We start from the raw sequence: 27601 nt of genomic DNA on the forward strand, positions 1-27601 counted from the left end.
TGTAGCCTTGCTAAGTGGCGGGAGCCTCAAGCTAAGCACATGACTCAATCACTTAGATTTACTTTAATTAAACCTTTTAGATGGCACGCCAACACTTTTGCTCCCCTCCATCCGGCATTGATTTCTCTCCCCGTGTGTGATGCTCATCCGCACCAAACTTTTTGGGGTGGTGAGGAAAGTGTGTGTTAAATAATTCAACGGTCGTCAGGCGGGCCTGCTAATGCTGAGTGCGAGCTTTGAGAGGCCGCAGAGAGGAGACAACCGATTATAGCGTATTAGCGGCAAAGGAGGATGATGGTGGTTATTAATTTAATAACAGCTAATGGAAGGATTGTGTCGTTTGTGAGCATTAAAAAAAAAAAACAAGGCAGGATTTGCTGTAAACAAGTAGAATACCTCCATCAAAAAAATCATTGTGAAATTAAATCCAAAACAGACAGAATTATATGTTTTTAAAACCGAACAATTTTGCCCGCTAGCTTAATGCTAACACGACGTGCTAATGATTAGCGTTGAAAATCGCTGTGTTAGTACGCGTTAAGATTTTTGAACACAAACTCTTCTGTTGGAGCTTATCGAGTCACAAAGAGTAAAGTTAAAAAGAAATGATGTTGCCCCCGGTGGCCAAAACAGGAACACCATCAGGAGCTGCACCAAGAATTGAACTGAAGCATTAAAACAGGATGCGCAAATTGTTCTATCGATAGTAATTATTTTATTACTCTATTTTAGAATATACATTATTAGCTAAAAATATGAATCAATATTTTTGGTGGAAGGAATCAGGCTGTCCTCGAATCAATCAATCAAATGTAATGATTAATTTGCATCGGAAGATTAATGAGTTAGCATGAGTGCCCTAAGAATGCGGCCCGCAACCAAAAGGCCACAGGTTTGATTCTCACAAGTGACTTTAAGTGACTGCCCAAGGTTGTGGTTTCCATAGCAACACTATCTGTCATCGTGTGTGTTTGTGATTGACAGCAGCAGGTTGCGCTTGGTGTCCTGATGTACACACAGGTGGAACAACACTCTCTCTCTCTCTCTCTCTCTCTCTCTCTCTCTCTCTCTCTCTCTCTCTCTCTCTCTCTCTCTCTCTCTCTCTCTCTCTCTCTCTCTCTCTCTCTCTCTCTCTCGCTCTCTGTTACATGGAGGTCGATCGCCCTCGGGTGTCATGGCTGCAGATGAATAATTCACCCGCAGGACCTTTTCACAGCCTGACTGGTCTAGACGCACTCTCAGGTTTTTTTTTTTTTTTTTTCCTCCCCCTTTTCTTCCCTTTTTGTGTAATTAGTGTCGGCGTGTGCTAGCATATGTTGTATTAAATGAGTCCAAAGGGGAAATGTAAGTGTAAGAAAAGGAATAGGCAAGCATTTGTGAGGTCATAAGAAGTTCACATCTCCCCTCATCAAACTCGCCCAGAAATCTACTCAGTTCACTTCCTGCCCGGTGAGGTCACATCTTTTGCTTTTTTTTTTTTGTCTTACCTCTCCTGCCATCATTGTCCAAAAATACCTTTTAAACCAATTAGTGGAATTAATTTCACTTATAGCAAGTTAATTATTTTGTGATGGATGGAGACGAGGAGGACAATGAAAAGAGCAGAGGAGAAGAGGAGTCCTCAGGGGAGAGCTAAACTTGGACTCCTTTTTTTCTCCTCTCCATCGCTCTTCTGCCTGTTCTTCATCTCATTTTTTTATGTGCTGTTTCTGTCTTCTATTAGTTGTCATGTTTTTTTTTTTTTTTTAAAGATGTGCTCCAATCTGTCCCTTTGGTTCAATTATTTCCGGTATACAAACAGCTCCCGTGACAACAATCAGTCTCAATTGACCATTTTGGATGTAATCTTTTCCAAGAGTGGAAGTAAAAAGGATCCAAGATTATGTGGTTGCACAAGTGTGCACATCCCTTCATAACTGGGCTGTGTTCAGAACAAACAGCACGTATAGGAGGGTGTGTACACTTGTGCAACCCCATTTTTCTGTTATTTTTAATTTCCCTATTGAAAAAAATAGTTTTTTTTTTTAATGATGTTGTACAGGTTAAAAAATGATAATTAATAGTATAAAAAGTTTCTGAAGAGTGACAAAAAGCTGCCATTCAAACAAGGGTGTGTAAACTTTTTATATCGGCTCGACATGTGCAGGAACAGTAAGCGTTGCGTGCGGACAAAATGCCACCGGGGAATCCAAGTTGGCACATTGTCTTGAGTCTAAAAAAAAAATAAAAAAAAATGGAAGGACCATTATGCCATAAAAAAGACTTAGGAAGCCATTTATTTTGGAACCTTTTCAATCTTTACGTTCCCCAACGCAATCGTGAATCACTCCACGCTCTCCCTCTTTTACTTCTGTTGACTCGACTCTCCCGTTGTAGTAGTCGTTGCGGTTTTAAGATAGGATGGCTCCCATTTTCTCCGGCTGTAGGGGAGGAGGGAGGAAAATTGCCACGTGGTCTCGCAGTATTCCAGTCTTTTACGCTACACGTCAAATTCCAGTCTCGTACTTTTTGTCTCGTTCGTTTGGCAATTCTTTGCATAAACGCTTCCACCTGTGTGTGTGTGTGTGTGTGTGTGTGTGTGTGTGTGTGCTTTTTATCATTCCGACGGTGGTGGTGAACGTAGAGCTACAACAAATGAGCTGAGATTTCTTCAGTCTAAATGTTTACACCGGGAACCTTTGCTGGAATGCACGGCCGGCCTATTTATGACTCGGAGATCCTGCCAGAACAATTGTTCCCTGTGTGTGTGTGTGTGTGTGTTTGTGTTACAAGGCAATGCTCGCACATAAGCGGTAGATGACACGTCAGTTGTTTGTTACTCATCGGCCACAATGTTTGGTACAGATGCCTAATCTAATGTGATTCAGTATTGTAAATGTTGGCTTTCTAAAAAAAAAAAAATCATAATTGAAACTGTATTTTTCGGATTGTATGGCGTAATTTTTAATTTTCTCAATAATTGACAGCCTGCCTTATAATCAGGTGTATGTACAGATTTGACTTTGCAGAGGATAAAGAATATATGCCCATTCGTTTGGTCATGGTGTCTGTCTACAAGGTTTTGCTCTACCATTTGTGTTGAAATATTTGGTGCCAGATACTATTTGTCAACTAAAGCTATTTGATTGTTTTAAAAACACCAAGTTGAAAAACTGAGCAGACACATGTCAAATAAATCTGCTACAAACATGTTGAGACTTCTGAGGATTTTAGATATACAGCACAGCCCCTCCCTTTTTTTTTTTTTTTTTTTAAGCCTGTTCTGCCTGGGATATGTGTGGTTTGGGCAACAGCAATCAAACACCCTCTGATGAGAGTTTGGCTGCACAGTGCAAAAAAAAAAAATAGGCAATGCGACATCTTTTGGTTTTAGGCGTCGGGATATCAGGACTCGTTGACGCGACCCGAAAGTGACACCAGCGTAGCGGTAGAGCATAACTGGGACATATGTTGAGTGGGTGGACAAGCAGAAAGGGCAGTTCAACGGGGGGGTACCAATGTCCAAAATCACAAACGCCATCTGTAGCACACGCCGCCCAGCCAGGCGTCCAATTGCACACATCACGTTGTGTGTTCACGCGTGTGTGTGTGTGTGCGTGTTGCTTCAGCGTGCTGGGACATCTCCCGGCCACCGGCAGCTAATGAGCTCCATTTAAATCCGGCCTCTCGTGAGCCTTCCTCTCGCCCAGTTTCTCCGCCCCTGGGGCCGTCGTCTTTGCTGGCCTGGAAACGGCGGTGCGGCGGCGGCCATTTTGGCTCATTAGGAACAAGCGGCTGAGATACGTTTTTGGGAATCAGGATCAGACAAACGCATGGTTGATGACTGGTGTGTGTGTGTGTGTGTGTGTGTGTGTGTGTGTGTGTGTGTGTGTGTGTGTGTGTGTGTGTGTGTGTGTGTGTGTGTGTGTGAAGAACGACTGAGCTTCACGACTCTGCGTGTGATGAGTCATCCTCCTGTAGCATCATCTTCTCCTCAGTCGCACTCCCAATATCCCATCTCCATTTTTTTTTTCTCCCTTCTATCTTTTTCCACGTTTACTTCCACCATTACAACCCAACGGAGACGCTCACGCCGACAAATGAAGTTGAAGCGCAATTCGGATGTCGTCTTTAAAGGATCACGCTAAACTTGAATGTCTTGAAATTTTTATAACCTTGCTCATTGCGGGAATTTGAAAAACATGCACCGCTGAATTTACGCCCTTGTTGGATGAATTAGAGTCACGTGTGTGAAATGAAGTAGCTGCAATGCAAATTTTCTTTGCTCAGCGTTATTTATTTATATGAGTAATTTGTATGATTAAATGGTTCAGTCTCATTTAGCGCATTAAACATGAAACATCCACACACGCTATTAGACATCAACATGAAAAAGGTTTACCATTAAAAAGATTCCAACGCAATGCCCTAACCAGTTTCTTTGCTTTACTTGCAAGCAGGAATTTGAGATATGATTTGAGGTTGTTGGCAGCAGTTAAAAAGTCTTACACTTGAAGTTAACAGTCAAAATAGATCCAAAACCAAGAAAGTTAGCCGTTGTGTGTCTAAAACAATCACAGAGCATTAGCCGGTTTAGCTTAATGCTAACTAACAATGCAAAAATACATAGATGAGCTAACAAATAGTATTAGTATTGCTATCTGCCAACCATAGATTTTTTTCTATTTTACATTATTTTAATCAGAGCAAAAAATGTTTCCCAGCACATTCCAATACAAAAAAAGTTGGCGGCAATTGGCGTAGCTAACGGTTCTTGTTATAGTGACGTGAATGGTGAAAAAGAGTTTGAACACAAACGGTGGAGCAACACAGACAGATAATTTAACAACACTCATAAGCATTTATTCTTTATCCTCTGTGAAGAACAAGTAATATAATCGTGTCAATCAAAAATGAACCTCATTATCTTTGCGAGAGCAGAATTTCCAAACCGACACTTAAATGTCATCTTATTAGATTGCTTAAAGCGCTTTTTTTTTTCCATATACGCTATATGACAGATTAAAAGTGCTCTACAGCCGGTCCCATGCGGCTCCTGATCATCTAGGGGGACGTGTGGAGTCATAAACCAAACGCTCCCTCCGAGCCCGAGCCTCTGCTGCGAAGCTATGAGAGCGCATTCATTAGCGCTTTATGGCCCTGCAGACTCATCGCTTAATCACAACCTTACGTTATGCGCGTGAACCTTTTTTTCGCCGACCCTCCACGTTTGCGTACACGCCGAGATGTGGATGTTGGATGGCTCCCCTGTGGGTTGTTGTGATTCCGCATATAGGTTCCTCTTGAGATCACCGGTTTTTGAAATGGCGTTGCCTTGACTCCTAGCTTCTGGTCTGCCGATGGGCGTTTTACTGATAGCCTTTGAAAGCTGTCATTTTTTTATTTGGGGTGACTCTTCTGAGTTGTGTGTACTGTTCTTCTCATTTGCCGGCGACCCCAAATTTACATCTGTTTCCTCTTTGGAGCGGCGAGGAAAGTCAGCCATGGCTTGACTTGAACGCAACCCGAGTCATTCCCTCCTGGCTCAGGCCCAGTTGCAAGCTAGTTTGACAGAGACGCTAGTCAGAGCCAAGCTACTCAATCTGAAATCCTCTTTGACATTCGACACATGGATTTGTTTTATTTCTTTTTTTTTTTTTTTCACCCCTTCAATCCTTGCTAAAATAAACTTTGGAAAATCCTTTTCTAGTCCCTATAGACAAAAAGATGGAATGAAAGATGTTGAATGCCAAGGAGGTAATATTTAATTGTGGGCATCTGCTATCGTTGACACAGTATAGTGGAAAAAAAAACAATATTATGCCAACATAAATGACCTATTTTCCACAAAAACGGTTTTGATTGTGAGTAAGGTCAAGGAATAACTTTTGCTTCTAATTAGTGCTGAAACAATTACTCTCTGCCTCGAAGCTTCGGACCAATAAAAAGCATCGTTAGCAATATCGTTAGCTAATTTGTATAGCCCAACACTTGTTTGTACACACATACTTTCAACTGCTTTATGAAGATAATGAGACCAAAATAAAGATGTATTCATTACATTACTAACAGAAAATGAATCGAGGCAAGAAAAAGATGCTCGACCGGAGTAAAAAAAACAACAACAGCGTAAGCAGCAGGACACCTAAGTCTGCCTTAGTGCCGCTCGCATGCTAACGACCTCGACAAGGTCGCGTATTCCATTCTACGCGGTGAGGATGTGCGCAATTACTTTAGCGGAGGAGGAAGAGAGCGACGTATGAATGGTATCCAATCATGCGTCAAGGGAGACGAAATGGCGGGGAAGTCGTGCTAGTGTTGCTACATTTGCGTTTAGGACATTTTGACTCAAGTTGAGTGAAGAAGTCCCGAATTACATGCAGTGAGAGACAGGTAGAGCGACGAATGCTATCTGGGTTACTCCGGCCTCCCATCTTTTCACTGCAGATGAATATTAATAAGGAGTTATTAATATCTGCTGCCTGCGAAGCGCGTGGCGGCTCCATGTGTGCGGGAGGTCGGCAGCGTGAACAAGCCTACCACCTCCATCGCCTCCTCTTCCTTCAGTTTGGACTTGCTCGTGACTACTTTATGGTTGTCTTCTACGCTTCCTTCGTGTTCTCGATCCCGACTGATCATCTAACACGAGTCGAAAAGTTTGTTTTATATTTGAGGACATTTGTGTATTCTGTATTGTATTTTTTATGCTGTTCAAAAAAAAAAAACATTGAAAATGTGAATTTTTTTCTGTTGTGTATTTTTTGGGGTCATTTTTATTGAAGAGGAAATAATTAAAAAATATATTTTAATGCGAAGAAGGAATTGAAATAAATGACATAAATTAAGGCAAATTCAGCCCCAAAAATATTGTCTATTTTGTTTCCATTTCTTAAAGAGAGTGGCCAAGGTGGATATAAAAAGTCTACACACCCCCTGTTCATATGCCAGATTTTAGTGATGTAAAATAAAACACACACACACACTCACCTTCAACACTTGACTGTGCACCACTCATGCATGTGCCACATGTTTTATGAATAAATCCACGTGGCGTTCACAGGCGAGCCGCGTCGAGTCAGTTTTGCTGTTAACCTCGCTCACAGCCGGCGCTTAATGCGCCTCCCTTTGTTGACGGGGCAAAATGGAACGTTTGGACCTCCATTGTGTGTCATAGACGGCAAGACTATTTGTTGAGCGTGAGCCGGAAATTGACAATAAGCTGTTATTTTGTCCATTAGCATCCGCTGATGTTTGTTTAAATGGCGCTCATGCGGCATACGCGCATTGTGTGTTTTTCATTGAGTGTGTTTGTGTGAACGTTCCAAGGGGCTCAGGTGACTTCTGTGGGCCAGAAAATGGGCCCGCTGAGCATATAGATGCTTATTTATGTGCACACCAGAGCATTCTGCTGAGTTTACATGCACTAGAATGAATCTAAAAGTAGCAAAAGTCGTTTTCTTGTCCCATAATATACCTCTCCGCTAAGATTTATGAAGATCTCCTTGGATAGCATTTGCAGTCCTCTGAAATAGCGAGGGAACTCCAAGGTGACGCGGTAAAATACAGCAAAACTATACACAACGATATTATAGCGTAATGCTAACGTAGAATTGGAAATGCTAACTAGCTAGCATGTGTTATTATATTATTATCATGTGACTATTCTCGCAGGCATATATTCTTTATCCCCTGCGAAGAACGATTCATATTACAGCTCTTCTTTGTTTGTTTATTCACAACTGTGTGATACTGCCCCCGGTGGCCACTCCAAAAATCTTTCGCAAAACTCAATCTACTTAGTAACAGAGCAAAAATCCGGACAATGTGAGCTGCGAATATCCCATCTAAAGAATCGTCGTGGCCGCTCGTGTAGGGTTTTGTCAGACGTCGAAAGAGATTAATCAGCGGCAAACAGATCGGGAACAGTCGCTTTTCTTTGTACTCTCGGGAGATGGCACATGAATTGGATAAAAATAGTGTCGGCTTTAAAAGCGACGTTCGCGCTGACAGTGATAATGACGGCATGTCATGCCAAGCATAGAGGAAATGACAATCACACTTTTCCTTGCCCAAATGCTGAAAGAAGTCTATTATGCCCCTTCAAGCTTATCATTATCGTTATTGTATTTTATTTGCACTTGAAACTGGCTGCTTCCTCGCCGAATTGGAAATGGCGAGCGGCGAATGTGTTCTTTCTTAGGTACCCCTCCAAAACAGTTTTGCCCCAATCAGCTTTGTATATTTTTGAGCGTGTGTCATTTGAGAGCACTGAAGTGATAGCATCTGTCTGCAGTCTTTATCATTAAATAGATAACAGCTCCACTGACTTAAATTTTTTTTTTTTTCTCTCTTTGTTGGCTTCACTTCCACTGTGAACTTCTTATCCACTTCCACCGTAACGATTTAAAATGTGGCATTTTCATATCTAGTTTGAACATCTTGGTACAAATCAAAACGTGCAAAGGAAAAGTAGTTTCTGTCTTTTTTTTTTTATGTGTGTATAATCTGCTGCAGGATGAACATTTTGGGTGATTCTCATTGGGGTGTCATATGTGGGTGGAGAGCGAGGAGAATGATACGTGTCTTTAATCTGGATAAGTAGACAGCTCGAAAGGATCCGCTCTGGTTTTTATTCACCGGGAGTGTAATCTGCTGGAGATTATTGTAATGCCGTCGGTTACTCTCCGGCGAGTATTTTGCGATTTGACACCTCTTGTTGGAGAGTCGCTATGGACCACGCTGGGTTACCTGTCGAGTTTGAAATCGAAATTTCAAATCGAAAATTGATTTTTTCAATTTTAGCAATCTCAATTTTCATTTCTTTTGGTTTCTCCCATTCCAGGCTCCGACTACTCGCCCCCTCCTACCCTCCCTCGCCCCGCTGCCCCCGGCCTGACCAATGAGCACCCGGGCGCGGGTGACCGCGATGGAGGCGGTGGCGGGGTCAACCACGGCGTGGCGGGAGTGGTGGGCCTGGCTCCGGAGCACATCGCAACGCCGGGCGCCGCCCTGAGCTGGCAAGCCGCCATCGACGCCGCCCGCCAGGCTAAGATAATGGGCAACGCGGCCTCGGGCGGCACGGCGGGGCTGGCGGCGGGAGGGGGCGGGCCCATCTCCACGGCCAGCTCCACGCAGCGCAAGCGGCAACACTACAGCTCCAAGCCCAAGAAGCCCACCACCACCACGGCCACGCGGCCCCCGCGAGCGCTGCTCTGCCTCACGCTCAAGAACCCCATTCGCCGGGCCTGCATCAGCATCGTCGAGTGGAAGTATCCTTTTGTGACATAGCTTGAACTGTTGCCATGGCGATGGCTTCCATGTCGACAAACTGTTGCTCACCTTGAACCAAACAAATGGCGAGTCACGTTTTGGGCATCTCGGTTTCCAAAAGGCCAAAACTTATTACCTTATCATTGACTACAAAAAAAATATTTCATTCCCTCCCCAAAAATCGATACCGACTGCACTTCTTCCACAAAAAAAGCTGATGGAAATCAATTTTTTAATTTTTTTTACATAATCTTCTAAATTTTAAAACATCATGCACATTATGTATTGTTCCTCCGCATCTAAATCGCTTCATTATTTTTAACGCAGTCCAGTCAGCACACAAACATCAAAACGCCTTAGTGGAAGAAATTTCATTGTTTTTTTGTTGGTTTTTTTGCAGTGAGAAGAGAAAAAAAGACTTTAAATATATGGAAGAATAACTCCCAAGTGCCTCTTTTCTCCTCCTTGCCATCGGCCAGCTCGCTGGCTTAATCAATCCGCGTGCCCTCCGGCTTTCAAACACATGTGAGCTCCCTCTTCGTCCTTTTTTTGCTTCCTCTCCCTTTCATCCTTTTTTGTTTACTCACATGCGGATTAAAAAGCCGCTTCGTTCTTCCGTCACACTTCTCTCTCGCTGCATTCATTCTCCATCCCGAGGGTCCCGCCTCCTACGCTCCTGCCCCCCCCCCAATTTAGTATCCCTCTGACTGTACAATAGCATTTCTTCTTCATGCTCTTCACCTCCTACTTTTTTTTATTTTTTTTTAAGATCCATTGTTTCCTAGTTTTTCTCCCTTTCCGGATTAGCGGTTGGGAAGAGATGGGAAAGGTAAACTTGAGGGATGATAAAAGAAAGCGGGGGCGACGGAATCAAATCCCGCGAGCTTTACCTCGCTTCAAGGTTATCGTGTATTTAAATTAACGCAATTCTTTGCCGTCCCAGTCGGGAAAATCCAGGCCTCTCAGGATTGACGTAGCTAATATACATATTTTTGTGCTTTTTTTTTTTTTTTTTTCATAGCTAAGCAGTTATAGTCAATTGCGGCAAACAGCAGGCGCCGATGAGTTCGCAGATGATTACCCACAATTCCCAGCATTAATCATGCAAACAACTCTGAAGGAGAAGGAGTTGAACAAATAGCATGCGAGAAGCAATAAATCTCCAAATTACACTCAATTTGGAGGTCAATTTGAATTGGACGCCCTTCATAACTTGTATGGAGCGCGCACTTGCTTCAAGAGCCGGCCGATCCCCAAATTCCCTCTCGGTGACTCCTCCTGTTACCATGACAACCGATACTTCTCTCAACAGGTCTATCCAGACTGTCTGAGCATTGTGCTCACGTGGCAATTTTAAAATTATTCTTTATGAATGAATGAATGAAATACGTGTGTAAAAATGAGGCCAAAATTAAGACACAAAAGTCCAAACCAGGGTGTACCTAATGAACTACAATAATACTGAGCTCAAATAAAAATGTCATAGCGCTATTGTGAGCATTATAGGCTGTCCACAAAACTGAATATGCGACACAATTATAGCGTGCAAGCCGGTTATCACTCTAAAAATTCCTATTAAATCCCCAAATGTACGATACAGTAGAATGAGTCCGTCGAGATTAGCGGAAAGTCCTTATTGACAGTATTCTTTCCCCGGCTTGCTACTTAAACCAGGAGTCAGATAAAACGATTCAATTTTCATTATTTCTTTCCCCCCTCCTTCCTAAACATTACAGTAGCTAGCAGATTTATCATTGCCTTGATAGAAGCTGTTTTTTTTTATTATTATTATTATTATGGGTCAGGAGCCTATGAGTCACCAGGCCCGTTTGCATGTTCTGATTAAGTGTGATACATTTTGCTCGCTCTTGTGGCTTGAGGTCAAGCCTTAATCCAAACATAAACACAAGACCGGAGCAAACATATCCGTCTCTGTCTTCTGGCGACTCTGAAAACTCTCCAAAATGTATTCTGTCAGCAGTCCATCCATTTAAAACCATTAAGGCTGTTTTGACGGCTACAGTAGCAACAACATAATCCATCACTTTAAAAAAAACAACAAAATCTTTTTTTTTTTTTTTTAAATACACACAAGAAAACATAACTTTGGTGTTTCAATATTCTGGCATTGCATTTATACTCTATCTAGAATTAACCCAGAAAATAGCCCACCGTCATTTTTATGCTAGGTGTACGCGGATGCTATAGCTAGCCGAGGGAGAACGGAGGGATGAAAGGAAAGCGGGAGAGGTGGAAGGGTAGAAGGGATAATTGCACTGATGAAAAGCAGACCTCCTCTGGCTCTCCTTTACGTTCTCTCGCTGGCTTTCGCTCACTCGCCCAGCCAAAAATAATGAGGTCACTTGTCTCTCAAGGACCTCCAAAAAAAAAAAAATAGGGGGTCTTTCCTTCTCCAGCCACATCCTGTCTTCCACGCGACAGCACCCATATTTGGAAATGCGGGCTCACTCTCGGACAACACACACACACACACACACACACACACACACACACACACACACACACACACACACACACCCAAAAGTGGGCCTATATATCTTATCACGAGTGGCTTTAATGTTGTTCCTTGTGTGCACAAAATGATGTTTTCACTGTTAAGATTGAAGCATTTATCAGAGTGACAAATTCCACCTGTTACTAAACAGGGATGCTCGCGTTCAAGAGCGAATCGCCCCGGAAATCGATGGCAATCTAAGTAAGACGAATGGAGTCGCCGAGGCTTGCGTATTGCGCCCGTAATGTTGTGTATTCCTTAATCCGCCTCCTCCTCTCAGACCCTTCGAGATCATCATCCTGATGACCATTTTCGCTAACTGTGTGGCCTTAGCCGTCTACATCCCCTTCCCAGAGGACGATTCCAACGCCACCAACTCCAATCTGGTGAGTAGCGCTCAGGTTTGAACACTGGCGGAGAACAATTTAGAAAATACTGTATTTTCCGGACTATAAGGCGCACCTAAAAACCTCAAATGTTCTCAAAAGCCGACAGTGCACCTTATAGTCCAGTGCGCCTTATATATGGACCAAATTCCTAAATTTAAACTGGCCCAAAGCATTGTGTCATGAAATCAATCAGAAGTGTCCCACTGAAGACTATGAATCATGAATCAAAAAGACTATGGATCATTATTTTCTGATAATAAAGTAATTTGTTGCATCTGAAGTTGAAATAAAAAAGATAAAATGGTGAATGGTTTGATTTGAATTAAAAATCTGACATGATGCATTAATAGTGTGCCTTATAGTCCGGTGCGCCTTATCAAGGACAACGTTTTAAAATGGGTCATTCATTGAAGATGCGCCTTAGAGTCCGGTGCGCCTTATAGTCCGAAAAATGCGGTACCCAAAAGTCAATTAATTATCTAGCCTGGCATATTTTAGAGGGGGCAGTGTCCCAATGCCCCCCCCCCCCCCCCCCCCCCCCCCTAGCTCCGCCAGTGTGTTTAAGCAAAATATCGGAATACATTGACGATTTTAATTGGATAATGCTACTACATTTCCTGTGAACTGGCTTTATTTTGCTATGGATTTAGCTCAGTTAATTTGACCCAACTTGTTTGTAATATATCATTGAGATCAAAGTCAAAGAATGGTTCCCCAGATGAATTCCCAGCCGGCTGTTTGGTTACTTAGCGTGTTTGGTTTGGGAATTGCTTCGGCACTCAGCGGAATGCCGTGTGCTCTGATGACGTCCTGAAAATATCTTGTATAACAGTCGATTTTCCATTTGGCAAAACCCGAGTGCTCGCCAGCTCTTGGCTGGAGCGCCGCGTGTGCGTCATTGCTTGCGAGTGTGTTCGCGAAGCCGCTAATCCCCGCGAGGCCGCGTAACATCTGTCACACTGTCCTTTCATTCTTTCGAAGAATGCCGTTGTCACATTGGGACTGATACATTTTGTACTCGAGAAAATCTGTGCCAAAACAAACCGTTTGGTAAACTCCAATAATTAACTGATGATTATTCTCGGTGGCCCAATCCATCATTGATACCTGATATCGATATCAGCCCAAAAAAAAAAAAAAACTTTCACATTATGTTAGTCTACATCCAAAATCTAGAATATTTTGACAACCGCATTGCCGCAGAATAATACCGCCGGGCATATTATTGACGCCATTTGAATAAATGAATGATGATTCTCGATGGGAAGAACGGACAGACCGTGCGAGTCGGTGGAAAAGTAAATACGGGCAGCACAGCTGTTGCCCGCCTCCCCCTCGTCACAATACGCACATGCTACGTTAGAAACGCGCTCACTATTTTCCGATTCATTCGACGCCTCGCTCGTCACATTACGATTCGACCGAGCGAGGTCTTAAAATTCTTACCGTGTGTTTTATTCCAGAGGAATATATAGTCTATTAAAACCACCTTGCCATCAGTATGCACCTGCGTGACTCACTTTGAGAGCCGCTCGCTCGGCAGTTTGCATAATTAATGTGAACTGAATGGACGCTTTAATCATAGTACAATTACCACAAACACGCCTGCTGTTATGCTAGTTTGTATTCTTTTTATTTTTTTATTTTTTGCGAGAAAAAGGCCAAAGGCTCCGTTCAGTGTTTTGTCCAATTTTAGTCTGTTTTTTTTTTCTTTTTTCAAGTGATACACAAAGAACCAATATGAGGTATTTTCAATACTTTTGCTTATCGTATTTGGTGTACTGTGATCTTATTAGATAAGCTGACACAACAACTGAAAACACACACACTCACACACAGTTTACAATATTTATGTAACTCCTCATAGCCGTCGTATCGCTCGCAGTGCCCGTTTTCTATTTCCGTCACGCATCCCATAATGAGCCGCCTCGTCTCCTTGACGACGAGGCCAATAATAGCAACGCTAAGAGAGGGAGGTTGTCATGGATATGGTAACCGTAGCGATGCTCCTCACATCTCCTCGCATCTCCTGGCATCACAGAGATGGAGGAGTCTGAAAATGCGCAAAAGTCTCTCCCACTTGTGCGCTTTTGGCGGCTGTTATTGTTTTAATTCAAACTTTATTGGCCCGCCGAGACGTTAACATTAGCCCCATTGGTATTCGTTGATAAATCGCGACTGAATCCATGCATCGGCAAACAAACGTGTCGCTCGTTAAATTGTAAACTTTAATCGAGTGATATAATATGCGGCTGTAAAGCTTTTACGGCCGGCAAAGTATTTATTTGTCGGCATTAGCAAAACACACGCATTACTGTTCGCGCGATGGGGTGACAGAAGGGCAAAGGGGGCGGAGCTTAAGTATTCTCACGACTGTGTCATCCCGCATTGATGGATCACTAACGCCACAAACACGCACACACATTCACAGATAAATAATACAATATTTATTTACAATTCAACATTATTCCGCTTTTTAAGAGTGAATCATTTTGAAGCAATGTTAAGCTAGGCTCAGAGAAGGAGTCAAAAGCTGCTTTTGGTTCTGTTTGAGCATGTCAACAATCCCAATTTTGCGACATGAGATCATGTAACCCATTATAATTGAATCTAAATGTGCTGGAACCCCTGAGTCATGAGAGGTTCCTGTATTTAGTGACTAAACAGCAACGATAATAAAAGCCATATCGCGCCAATGATCTTCTTGCCGAAGTGAATTTTAATGTCGCTCATTTGCGAATATTCACGTCAGTGACAAGATGTCGCCGTGTCGTTTTCCACCGTTTTTCGCCTTCGCTGGTTCGCATCTTGAAAGCATCAGCGTCTTGGCGGCGAGGCAGCACGTGGGGAGAAACAGACCCACGATCCCACCGCGCATGGTTGCCATTGTGTTAACAAGCTGGCGTAAAGCCTCGCCTCGCTGTTTCCAAGGCGACGAGTTCGATGATACTTTCCTCTCAAACTATTTATCAAATCTTTAGGTCAAGCATGTGACGTACAAACAGGAACTCCTCTGTATATATATATATATATAAATAAAAGAAGGAATGTAACCACCAATTGGAGACAGCTTGCATGCGTGGGTGTGATTTGATGAGAACAGTACCGAAAACAGGAGTTTTTGAGTTTTTCCGCTCTGTGGCTTCTGTGCAGGAAGCCCCTCATTTGCATGTCTAGGAAAACACACATAAACACGGGTCAAGGCATGCTTAATCAAACCAGCTGTAAAAAATGAGCAACCTTAAGAATAGCCCCCTAACATGATAGTGTGCTAACGGTTAGCAATCCGTATTCACTCAACTAGCATTACAGCATCTGACTGACTCACCTGACTCATGCTATTCTCATAATATTAAGTATAGAGCACTTTTTAGCCTTACTTTAAAAAATATACGCAAATACGTGTTTTGTGTGAGAAGACTGGAACAGATTAATGTCATGTCCATTCACTCCAATGGGGAAAGACGATTTGAGACAATGGTTTTGAGTTGCGGGCTTGGTCGTGGAACAAAATAAACAACTAGCCTTAATTGTCAATAGAAGTAATAAGTCGACTATTTAACTAATCGGTTCACTTCTGATTATGTACACCATTTTATCATTGAGTGACATCTCATACACGATTACACTTAAACATAATGCTATGTTTAATATTGTCATCTGTGTCATACTGAGAGCTGGTTCTAATAATTCAAAAGGCAATCCATTTCTTAAAAATCTTTTACTACTGCGCTTGTATTGGATCTCATTATATTCTACAACTGCACTTAATGTCGGAGCAGTGCTGTATATTGACCCAGAGTAAAGAATGAGACGTAGCACACTCCAAACTTGAGATACTACATTATGTTAGTCTGACTGTGCAGTTTTTTCCGTCTTTGGCTCTCACCCAATGTAGCACGTAGAAAATATATAGTTTGATTTATCTGGCCTACAAGTGGCTCGGACACGGCAGGATGCTCCGTGCTATCATGCTGAATAATCACTAATGCGATAGTGTTCCTGAAACGGGGGGGGGGGGATGAGAACAGGGGACAAGTTCCACTTACACATCTGCAAAAATGATACAAGTTCTATTTTTGGCAGGAATTTTCAGAATTGTTCATTGTATGTTTCCTGCACATTGTCCCCGTAATTAAAGTCCCTTTGCTTCGTCTTAGTGGAAGTAGCGGCAGAATGATGAAAGAGCAGAAAAGGAAGCGCGTCACTAATGTTTCCTGTTAAAATATTCAGACCAGTGCCGCATGGTGCGTCACCCTGTCCCACGCGGACACGAAGGAGTGCACCTCCCCACCAAAAGAGGCACGCAGGAGCCGGCAGCCATATTTTAGCATGCTGAACTTCCTGTTCACACACTGCTCTGACTCAAAGCGACTAAATAATTTAGGGCAGGTGAGAGAGTGCGTGAGTAAATCCCAAAAAATTGAGCATGGATAAAAAAAATGTGCCTAAACAGGCTACTGTGAAGAATCAAAATGGGACGTCGGGATTCAAAGATTAGTTTCTAAATAAATTTGTTTCTTAATCTGTTTTTGTGGCGCCAGGGTTCATGAGTTGAATTTAAAGGCCTTTGTTAGCATCAACGCGAGTTTGTTACTATTTCTAGTCCAGTTAGCTAGCTAGCTATGCTTACACCCTGAAATTCCCTGGGCACCACAACTGACAGAACAGTTTGGTGTCATTATACGTATTGATGCCGCAAAAAAAAAAAAAAAAGCCTACGGCCCATCTGAGGCCGAGAGGAAACCTGAAATCTCGTTAGCATGCAAGATAGCTAGTGGCTAGCACTTCACGGAAGTCAACCAATCAGCACAGTTAGCGTTTTGTTCTATTTCTTCACAGAAACCGTAAAGCTTGGGAGTTACTGGGTAAAGTTGTTCAGTTCAACTTTTAACTTCAACCCCTGAGCCTTCGGCATTCTGCTTTTTTCCTGTTTGTTAAACTAACACATTTCTTACTGTTTCATCTTCCCGCGTGGAGTATTTTTCGACAAATCAAAACTGAAAAGACCCGACCGCTAACCTTCAGCGTTCTTTTCATCCGCGCCGCCCGCACTCGGCGCTATGAAACATTAACAAGCTGAAGTCGTCAGGAAGGCGGAGCTTCTGTCACCTCGCAACATGTGCAACTTGTTGAAAGCAGCGACTGGACTTAGCACATCGGGGGAGAATCGAGGCGGATGAGAGAAAAAAATGATGGCTGCTGAGATTCAAACCGTAAACGCTCTTGTGCAACTGTAAATTCCACACGCGGATCCAGCTTGAGAGTATCTGGCAACAGAAAAAAAAAATGATTCAAAAAGCAGTAATTCCTTTCAAGAAAACAATTAATCAGTTTGTGCACCTTTATGTGAACTCTACCGGTATCGCGAAATGAACTCGAGTGCACCTTTTGGCTTAAAAAAAAAACACCCACACGCCAAAAAAAAAAAAAAATTGCTGGCAATGAAACTGCATTGTGGGTTTCCACTTATGACTCATCTACAATCATTTGTTTCACTCGGGTACAAATGTTCTCTTTCGCTCGCTTTGTCTTTTCAGTTAGAATAAAAAAAAAAATGGCGGCGCAGGTTTGCATCAAGTTTGACAGAAAATGTGTGTTAGAGTGCGTTTGTGTGTGTGTGTCCGTGTGACAAGTGGCACAAAGTAAGTGGGACATAAAGTAAAGTCCCGTCGGATGGGAGACTATTTATGACCCCAGGCTGAAGTAGAGATATGTCAAGAGGACTGACAGTAAATGGAAGGCGATGGAGCAACTGGTCTCGCACACACACAGAAACTAAACGCACAGGTCAATGCACATCCGAGAGACGCAGACAAGTGGCAAGCTGTCGCACTGAGTCAAGCACTCAATCTATATAGGATGTCCATCAAGCTACCTGACAGGTGCACCAGAGTGTGTATGAAAGGATTACCGTATTTTCCGGACTATGAGGTGCACCTAAATACCCAACATTTTCTCAAAAGCCGACAGTGCGCCTTATAGTCAGGTGCGCCTTATATATGGACCAAATTCCTAAATTTAAACTGGCCTGAAGCATTGTGTCCTGAAATCAATCATAAGTAGCCTGCTGAAGACTATGAGTCATGAATCAAAAAGACTATCATCATTTTGTGATTATAAAGTAATTTGTTGCATCTGAAGTTGTAATAAAAAAGATAAAATGGAGAATGATTTGATTTGGATTAAAAATCTGACATGATGTATTAATGGTGCGCCTTATAGTCTGGTGCGCATTATATAAGGACAACGTTTTAAAATGGGCCATTCATTGAAGGTGCGCCTTATAGTCCGGTGCGTCTTATAGTCCGGAAAATATGGTATATTTTTATTTTTTGATTGACTTTATGGTACTATTAGATAGAGGGTCATCAGTTTAGGTCACTTGAATCTGTACAATATAAAGATAATGTTGGGGTCACAGTGTAGTACTGTGTTTTAAATTAGTGCGGATCTCGTCGGTCGCCATGTGTTCTTCCACCAAGCTGCGGCTTGTTTTTCTATCTTACTAAACCGCCATCGGCATCCTATTCAGTCTGTTCTCGCATTCATTGGGTGGTCTGTATGTCAGTCATGAGTACACAGTAGCTTATCATTATCTCAGAAGGCATGTATTATTTCACTACTGGCTGACTTTTCAGTCATTCGTGAATCATTGGGTTTGTCGACATGTCCGTCAGTCACGCACACATAACGGCAAGGATGAGCCTCGGCGGCTTGATATGCAGTCGCACGTCGTTTCGTCTGAGTTGAGTGGATAAATGTTCGCAATAAACACGTCATCGACAAGAGAATAACCTCACTCAAGTGGGCTGCTTTCAATTAACGGGTGGGTTTGCCACCAGAGAGCTTTAACCTCTCTATCAGACATATTGAACAGCCATCATGGCGGCAGCGCGAGAGACCACGCAGAGTGAGTCGTTTGGACGGCGGCCCAGACAGATGGAGCCCGACGCCAGGATAGGGCGATAACGTAGCCCAGAGGACACGACAGGCGAAACACGCACGTGCAACACGCCGCAGGGAAGCGAGCGGTCTTGTCATTCTTGCTTCCAAATATCAATGTCAATGGCCGATGATTTCAGCGAGGAGAGAGCCCTTGTATGTGTAGCTAGCATGTCGTTAAGACTCGTTGCGCTAATTCCTCTCCAATTAAGCTGAATGTAACATGAGGACCATTGAAGGGGCCCGAGGTACAAGATGAGACCACTCGGAGCCCCCACGCAAACCTCACTCCACTCACCACTCCAACAATCCAAGTAATTATCATTACCCAGTAGAATATAGCCATTAGCATGAGCGCTAATATTTTCTATAATTACTCTTTCATTCATATTAAAGGGTCGGAGTTGATAAATGTTTAGATTTTTTTTAATACCTCTTTTGAGGAAGTTGGGTCTCTCTTTTTGGTATTCTCAATGCTATAGTGGGGTAGAGTTGGTTAAAAAAACATGAAATTAAATGTTAGCCACATAGTCAATTAACAATAGCTAGGTAGCTAGCTCACATTTGGATTCAGTTTTAGCTCATAATATCGGACGAACGTGGTCCATAGTCAACTTTGAGTATGTGTAAAGTGAAGGTGTGTACAAAAAAGCCTGATATAGAAACAACCACATAAAGTAACAACCAAACGGCTAATGGCTGTTAGCCAGCTAGCTTGCATTCTATAGCCTTATAATGCAACATTAGCACTATCTATTCATCTGTATATTACAAATAACCACAGAGAGCCAAGCAGCTCACTGGTGCCAAAAGTTGCTTGTCTTTGTAATACCGAATAGTCTGGACCGAATACAAACATGTCGCCTGGATTCTTAACGTGTTCACTGTCTTCCCGTCCTCGTCGCCATTAAAACGTCAAGACAACGCCGAATATGTAGCCTCCGCCGTCCTCGCTTACCTTCTTTTCTCCAAACATGGTCAAGGGCTCGGCGCGTGATAAACATCTCTGTCCCAGCTCTTGCTCTGCGGACACAATGTAACCAAAAACTGTCTTCTGTCGCTGCTCCAGAACTGGAGTGTGAAACTCTCAGCGGGAGATCAGTTATCTTGGCTCGTTTACACGCTGACTAACCACTTGTAAATGTCGCGGCGCACCACTCGAGCATGCGTTTTTCTGGCCGGCGGATCCACTGAAGATTGACAAAGGCACTAAGATGATCAATAAAGACATAAATATAATGGCCGTGTCACTTGATACAACCATTCCAACCATGGAAAGGTAGAAACAGATCCCCAGAGAACACCAAGTAGTCCTGACAAGACACTAAAACTCCAAGTAGATCATCTAAAAGACTTTTTATTTTATCAAGTGCCAGTTAAAAGCTTGAACTCTACTGTAAAACCAAGCCGCAGGCCTTTATCACAATTTAAAGGGTGACCTTTAACACCGATTAAAAAAAAAAATGCATCCTCAATTACAAACATGCCCCCCTCCACCCAACATAAACACACACCATCCATGACATTAAATGTGAAGCTGTTAAGCTCAGTCACCAAGGCAACCAGCTTGTTGCCAGGTAGCAACTGAGAGAGATAGAGATGGAGAGTACGAAGAATTAGTAAAATGAGAAAGATCAAATTAGACAGACGTGACAGACAGTGTCTATCATTCAGCCTTCATTCTGTCTTTCATGTGTGTGTAACAATTTTAGGAGTGTCAGTCAAGCTGCAATACATGACAAGCAAAATGTGGAATTATTGTATTATTAAGTTCTATGCATTTGGGGGGAGGAGCTAAGCTTAGCACGTTGCTAGCAGGTGATTTAGAGTAACATCAGAGTAAGTTCTTAGAAAAAAAAAGTCAGTTGTAGTATGTGGGTCAATTGAAAGTTTTGCAGTAATGGAGGGAGGCCTAATTTTTTTGTTGTCTATTTAAAATTACTATTTAAAATTACTTACATTTATAATTTAAATCATTCTTTTTTTTAATCTTAATTTGTAAAATTACTACTTAAAATTGCACAAATAGGATGTTTCCTGCTACCGTATTTTTCTGATGATTTGAAACATTACTGCATATTAAATGAAACAAACCAGCAAATAAGTCCAACTTTATTCAACTTCAATTCAAAATTATAAGATGCACTGATAAATTTCGAGCAAACCAAAGCAATTTAAGTCTCCCGTATAGTCCCAAAAAATCCAAAGGCAACAATCCCGTCACATTATGAATCGACATTTTCCAACTCACAGCGTCATTTCAACTCCATTAAATCCCCAAATGAAAAGCTTTGTGAGAGTCGCAGCGCACTGGTGTTAAGCTTGGCATGCTGCAGTGAACAACCTTGTAAGATGATGACACAACTCAATCTGTCTGTGAATGGACTGATAAGTGATTCGCCGCCCCCCCCCCCGATCCCTTCTCGCGCGTCTGCGTGTTTCATTAAATTGGACTTGATTGAAGATTACGACGCTCGTTCGCCCACGTGCGGATAAGGTTACGTCACAAACGGGCCGATCTGCGCTGTCAGCCTTCATTCGCTCTCTTGACGAGCCCTCGTGTATCCTTCCGCGCCATTTGGGAGACTTTTCAACCCTGCATCATCGTCAGACACCTCCATTTTGGAGACCCCGGCGAATAAACGTCGCGGAAGAATTCCCAGAAGGCAATCAAGGCCTCCTCGGTGTAATTCCGATTCTCACGGCGACTGAGCATCCCAATCATGACACGGCAGATTGTGACTTTTTAATATGACACAGCGTGTTTACACTGCAGCGAAGCAGGAGGGATGGTTGTGTGTGTTGGATTAGATCACAAGTAAATTGAAGATGGCATTCTAATTAAATGAAAGAACGAGCGAGGACACAAATGACATTAGGAGTAAAAAAAAAAAAGGGACACGCGCAAGCTAGCCTGTTAGCACAAGATTGCGCATTTACAAAAATTCATACAGTAATAATACCTCACATTGCCAGGAAACAAGATATCCAAAATGCATTCCACTATGGAAAGTGGCGAGACAGAAGTATTTAGGGACAGAATTCCCAAATACACCATTTTGTCTTCATCTGTGGCTTAAAAACAACTTCACTTGATAGTTTTGGCTCAAACTTGGATTAGTGGCAGGTGGTATTTGGTCCAAAAACAGTAAAAGCAGGCACCAGCTTGTCAGTATTTTCCGTTATTATACACACACACACACACACACACACACACACACACACACACACACACACACACACACACACACACACACACACACACACACACACACACACACGTCTATTTGTTTGATATACTGTAAGAAAAAGGAGAGTTTACGGGAAGAATGGGCGGAGGGTGGAGGGGGTGTATGAAAAATCCAAATATGGTCGCAGGTGTCGCCGGAATGTCCTGGCAATCTCATAGCGCGCCTCCGCATGGTTTTATAACTGCGGTCAAGTCGGACAGAAGACGCACGCGCGCCGTTTCAGAAAGCAGCTCATTAAAAACAGACACACACAGTCTGCACACACTTCAAAGATGCTTCTGTTTTTATCTTGCATCCTTATGCATTGGCATCATTAGTGGCAGACAACCGTCTCTTAACTTCACTGCGGACGGAAACGATCAGGGGGCGAGTTAAGAACGATTTTGAAAAGTAAACGCTTATTTTATTTCCTCCCCATTCAGGATTGAGATTTGTTCTACGATTAATAGTAACAATAATCTGTATTTGACTCAAATTAATCGACATAAATGTCCGGTGATTGTTAAGACAAGAAGAACCGATAATAATTGCTAATAGCTAGCATGTAGCATCATTTTATATAACAAATATTTCCCACAATATCCATGCAGGCTGCTTGCTGTACTTTTGAAAAATAATCTGTTATTTTATTTCCTCCCCATTCAGGATTGAGATTTGTTCTACGATTAATAGTAACAATAATCTGTATTCGACTCAAATTAATCGACATAAATGTCCAGTGATTGTTAAGACAAGAAGAACCGATAATAATTGCTAATAGCTATCATGTAGCATCATTTTATATAACAAATATTTCCCACAACATCCATGCAGGCTGCTTTGATTTGATTTGTAAGTAAAAAAAAAAAATAAAAAAAAAAAAAGCTCTGTGGGCACTTTTGAGCCTTTTACACGGAAGGAAATATTTTATTCACGTAGAGCCAATGAGTGAGCACTTTTTGGGCGCGTGCCCGTCGCTACGGCCACGCCGCGGGGTCTCGCTTGATGATGGAAATTGTCGAGTTGATTTACTGTTTTGATTGCGATGGGAATTTAGGCGGGTGGCACTCGGGACACACGTTTGCCGTTTAAGTGCTTTTCAACAGGTGTGTGCTGCAGTCAGCATAGATTAGCCGCCGGGCCACGCAAAACCACTCACACATAGTCCCGAAAGCGTCGTGTTAGATGTCGAGTGACCTATCGGACCCGTCCCGTCTGTCCTTCAACTCCGATTAAGTCAAACGGCGTTACCCAAGAGGCAGAGCTTGTCATGTCTGCAAAGGAAAAAGCTGAATCAACACTGGGACTCTTTCGCTTATAGTCATCTGAATTTATTTGTAAATATTCAGTTGGTATAAAAAGTCTACACACCCCTGTTTGAATAGGTTTTGTGATTTCATGAGATCTAAAATTTGTCTTGAGAAATTTAATAGAAATAAACAACTCTAATCATGTCGTTGCACAAGTGTGCACACCCTCTTAAGTTCCAAATTTTTGAACAATCTCAATTTCTTGTTCATAAAGAAAAGCCAACAAGCTTGCAAGCAATCTTCAAATTTCCAAAATAAATGTTTTGTCTCATTGGCATATTTCGAACAATATAAATCTCCACCTTGACATCCTCATCCCCGTCATCTGTCCTCCTTCACTCATCCTCTCCTTCCTTCCTCCCCTCCGTCGAATACTTTGTCACTCTCTCCATCCATTATTCATGGCGCAGTCACAGTCGGCATTAAAGGCCCTGGCGATATCGCTACGGCAACGACACAGCGGCGGCAGTCGCGGTAGGCAAGGAGGCAGCAGCAGCCGCATTGGATGATGGGAAATTGGGTCACCTCCCAGGAGCGGGAGAGTGCAGGGGTGCAGGAGAGGGAGGTCGCTGAGGCACACACGTGCGGACTCACGCACGCACACACACCTGATGGTTGTCCTACAAATGTATCTGGACGGGAAATGACAGCTTTGGTTTTTTTGTTATGCCAAAGTTTCAAAATATTAGGAACATCTCTCAGTATGATCATTTGATACATAAAAAAAAAAAAAACGTGCCGACTCTTAAAATGGTGAACAACAGCAGACCCGGTCCAAGTGTCCAATATTTGAGCGTCCCTGAACGCATCGCAGTAGATCTGCTTCATCTGCAAGATTTCATAGCTTTTCTCTTCGCATTTCCACGTGTGGGCTCACATTAAGAGCAGGAACCTTTATTGATCCTGACCATTCTTCCTCCCACCGTTCACTATCGCACCACGCGTGAATCATCACAGGAATTAAAAACTCCATGTCAAGTAGGCCTAAACGGTGAATTCATTAGAGAGAGGAAAAAATTGAGCACCGTTGGCCATTTTACACAATTCGCATCTCAATTATCTCAAAGCTTTCAAATCCTTTCGGAGGAGCCTCTTATCTACGCTCCTTTGAGGAGGCTATGGATTTAATGAGGGGGATCAATATAGGAATATGAGCCTTCACCGGGTCTACTTCATTACTTTATCTAATTAAAAAGATGCATTCAGGCTCTACATCACAGTTTTATTCCGTCACATGTCGCCACCGCTTGAACATTCAGTCATAAAACACACACGTACGGTGTCACAAGTGAGCAGATGGGAAAATGTCAGCGGATGGTTCAGCACCATGACTTTGCATCATATTATCGTCACGCTTTGTAGAAGTGAGCAACGACTAAATATTTTTAGGAAGTAAAACCATATAGTGACATTAAAACCGAAACGGAATCGAGGTGCTACTCTTCTCAACCTCTTCCTTTTCTCCTCCGTGTACTCTGTGGGAGCTGGAATGTGGGTCGATGTGAGGCAGAGGTGGGACAGTTTTTAGATAACTTTATTAAAAATATCCCTCTCTATATCCTTTTAGTCTTCCTCCTTGCTTGGCAGTATGCGTGTGTCTCGCATTTACCAAGTTAAGACTCTCAAATGGAAGCTTACAAAAGTTACTTGAAACTTGGTGTACCTAATAAAGTGGTATAATCAATGATATATATATATATATATTAGTCCGCTAATGACTATCCAGCAATGGAGGAGGAAGAGGAGGAGACGGAAGAGGAAGCAGGCTGGCTAATGAATGTGCTAGCACAGCTGCAATCATTTATACTCTTATCTTTTATTAGCAGTGGAGGAAAACCTCCACGGCGCACAAATGTCACGTCAAAAAAAAAAGTCATTTTAAGACAAAGTATTGTGAGCTAATAGTAAAGACGCTGTGCGGTTAAAAATAGAAGTTGCAGAGTTGTATTTTGATATGTCGGAGGGTTCATATTGAGTTCCGTCGGAGCCTCACGGCAGTTGGGGATAAGTCCAATGTGGTGTAGCTACAAAATACGCAGCCAAACAAGTAGCGTGTGACGTAGACGTAAACTTTTAAGTTGGCTAGCATCCGCTTCTCGGGCCAGGCCGCGCCGCGCCGCTAACTGGGGTGTTTCTTCTCCCCTGTGGGAACTGGAAGAGGAAACAGAACGACATTTGAATTTTTTCATAATGACTCCCCAGGCTACTGCTCGTCGCCTGTCGGAGAAAGATTTGAGGCGCCATCTGTGTGCAAAACACGCAATTAACTAAACGCTCAGAATGACTTATCTGTTGAGTTATCTGACATACAGGCGGCGTATTGAGTGGATAAGCAAACACAAAAGGGCAAAGCTTCGTCTCTGTAAGTGCTCAAACACCCACGAGCACCGCGCACGTCCACGGAGTCTATTCTAAGGTACACGCCGCTTTGCTTTAAACAAATCAGACCTCCATTGTTTAGATACGCAAGTGCATAGATGGATACACCACGCTAGCCGCTGTCTATTAATAGAACCTTCCAGAAAGTTAGGACAACTTGAGTTACACAACGTAGTAATAAAATGTGTTTGGGCCTAACAGATAATTGGAATAACTGGGGAAGTCACGTGGCCACTTTATTAGGCACACCCACTGTATATACTTAGAAAGAGAGCTAGCGTCTTTTTCATTGCGTAACAGTTCTTTTGCCTTCGTAAGTCTCGATAAGAAGCAAAAGGGCGGTGTGTCGTACGCGCGCTACGACAAGCGTGCTACACAAATCAAAACATGGAGATAGATGTTTGTTACGATGGGCTCCATTACCCCCTCAAGGATGATTAATTGACGTCATGGTGTTCATTGATCACACCTGCGACGGCGCCCGAGGCTTTTTGTCGCACGCCGAGCAGGCTGTCACCTAACACGAACACACACACGAGCGGTTCTGTCGTACAAGCTAAGTGCTAGCCTAACTAAGCTAGGAGGGTTAGCTGCTGCTGCTCTCTCGCTCATATTAAAAAACAGCAACGTTAAGCCATAACGTGTTGATTTTTCACCACGCTATTCAAAGCTAGCAGTTGTTTAATGAAAGAAGGAAAGGACTGAAGGGGGAAAAAAGTCAAGGTTGTGGCAGAGAGAAGCGGGAGAAGCAAAATTTGTTAGTTGTCAGGTGATGAATGAAGTACTAAAGTGGGTCAGTGCCCTGTCACAGCCAACAGACAACACTGTGATTAAAAAGAACTTGTTGGATATTTACAATTCAGGCAGAGTAGGTAGCCAAATTGCGTGTTGGGAAATTCAGTCAAATATTTTTTGCTAACTTGAAATTCCTGTATTTTCATGCTAACTGTATTGTCCCCCCCCCCTGACTTAAAAACAAATTGTCTACCCGGCAACAATGCAAATTAATACCAAGGGTTATGTACGATGAGGCATTATTCTTCTTGTGCATGTTTAGCTCTTTGTGTTTTGGCATCTGGATTAAACGTTGTCCTCTAAATCTCGAATGCTTATTACCCTCACTGCCCTTTACTGCGTCCTAGCGTGAAAACTCCTTTCTGCTAAACGGCTCAACACTCAGGGACCCCACAAAGACGACCCCTCTCAAAACCGTCCGAATTTTGCCCCCTTCTTCTTCTTCTTCTGCCCCGATGTCAGCCATTTTAGTTGTGGACAGGGATCTCTCCTCGGGGTCAGTTTTCTCTGCCGGGAGATTGATGAGGCTCCAACTGCGTCTCCGAGGGGACCGGCGTGGGGGGACAGGCTCCATCGAAGGCCGAACAAGCAGAACTAATGGGCACGTTCCGGAGGGAAGCAAGTCGGCGAGCTAGCGAGGGAGCGATCGCACTTGTGGAGCTTACAATATGCTCACGTTTAAGGCCCGATTAATAGATTGAGCATCTGGAGTCATTGTAGATCCTGTTCATCCTTTCTCCCTTGTGTCCTTCCATACATTCTCTAATTAATTTCAGCCGTCTTGGAGTT

The 27601-nt window shown here is 42.9% G+C and overlaps 1 protein-coding gene across 1 annotated transcript in view; it reads left to right on the top strand.

The window, feature by feature from the left end:
- cacna1c (calcium channel, voltage-dependent, L type, alpha 1C subunit) overlaps positions 1 to 27601 on the top strand; it is a 79503-nt gene that overhangs the window by 11582 nt on the left and 40320 nt on the right. The window contains exons 2-3 of the mRNA XM_085902660.1: positions 8822 to 9248; positions 12045 to 12150. Coding sequence (XP_085758786.1) covers positions 8822 to 9248; positions 12045 to 12150 — 533 coding nt within the window. The remainder of the gene's footprint in view (positions 1 to 8821; positions 9249 to 12044; positions 12151 to 27601) is intronic.

The sequence above is a fragment of the Syngnathus leptorhynchus genome, chromosome 21, assembly GCF_054491065.1.
Source record: "Syngnathus leptorhynchus isolate UIUO chromosome 21, UIUO_Slep, whole genome shotgun sequence".
NCBI classification, from domain to species: Eukaryota; Metazoa; Chordata; class Actinopteri; order Syngnathiformes; family Syngnathidae; genus Syngnathus; species Syngnathus leptorhynchus.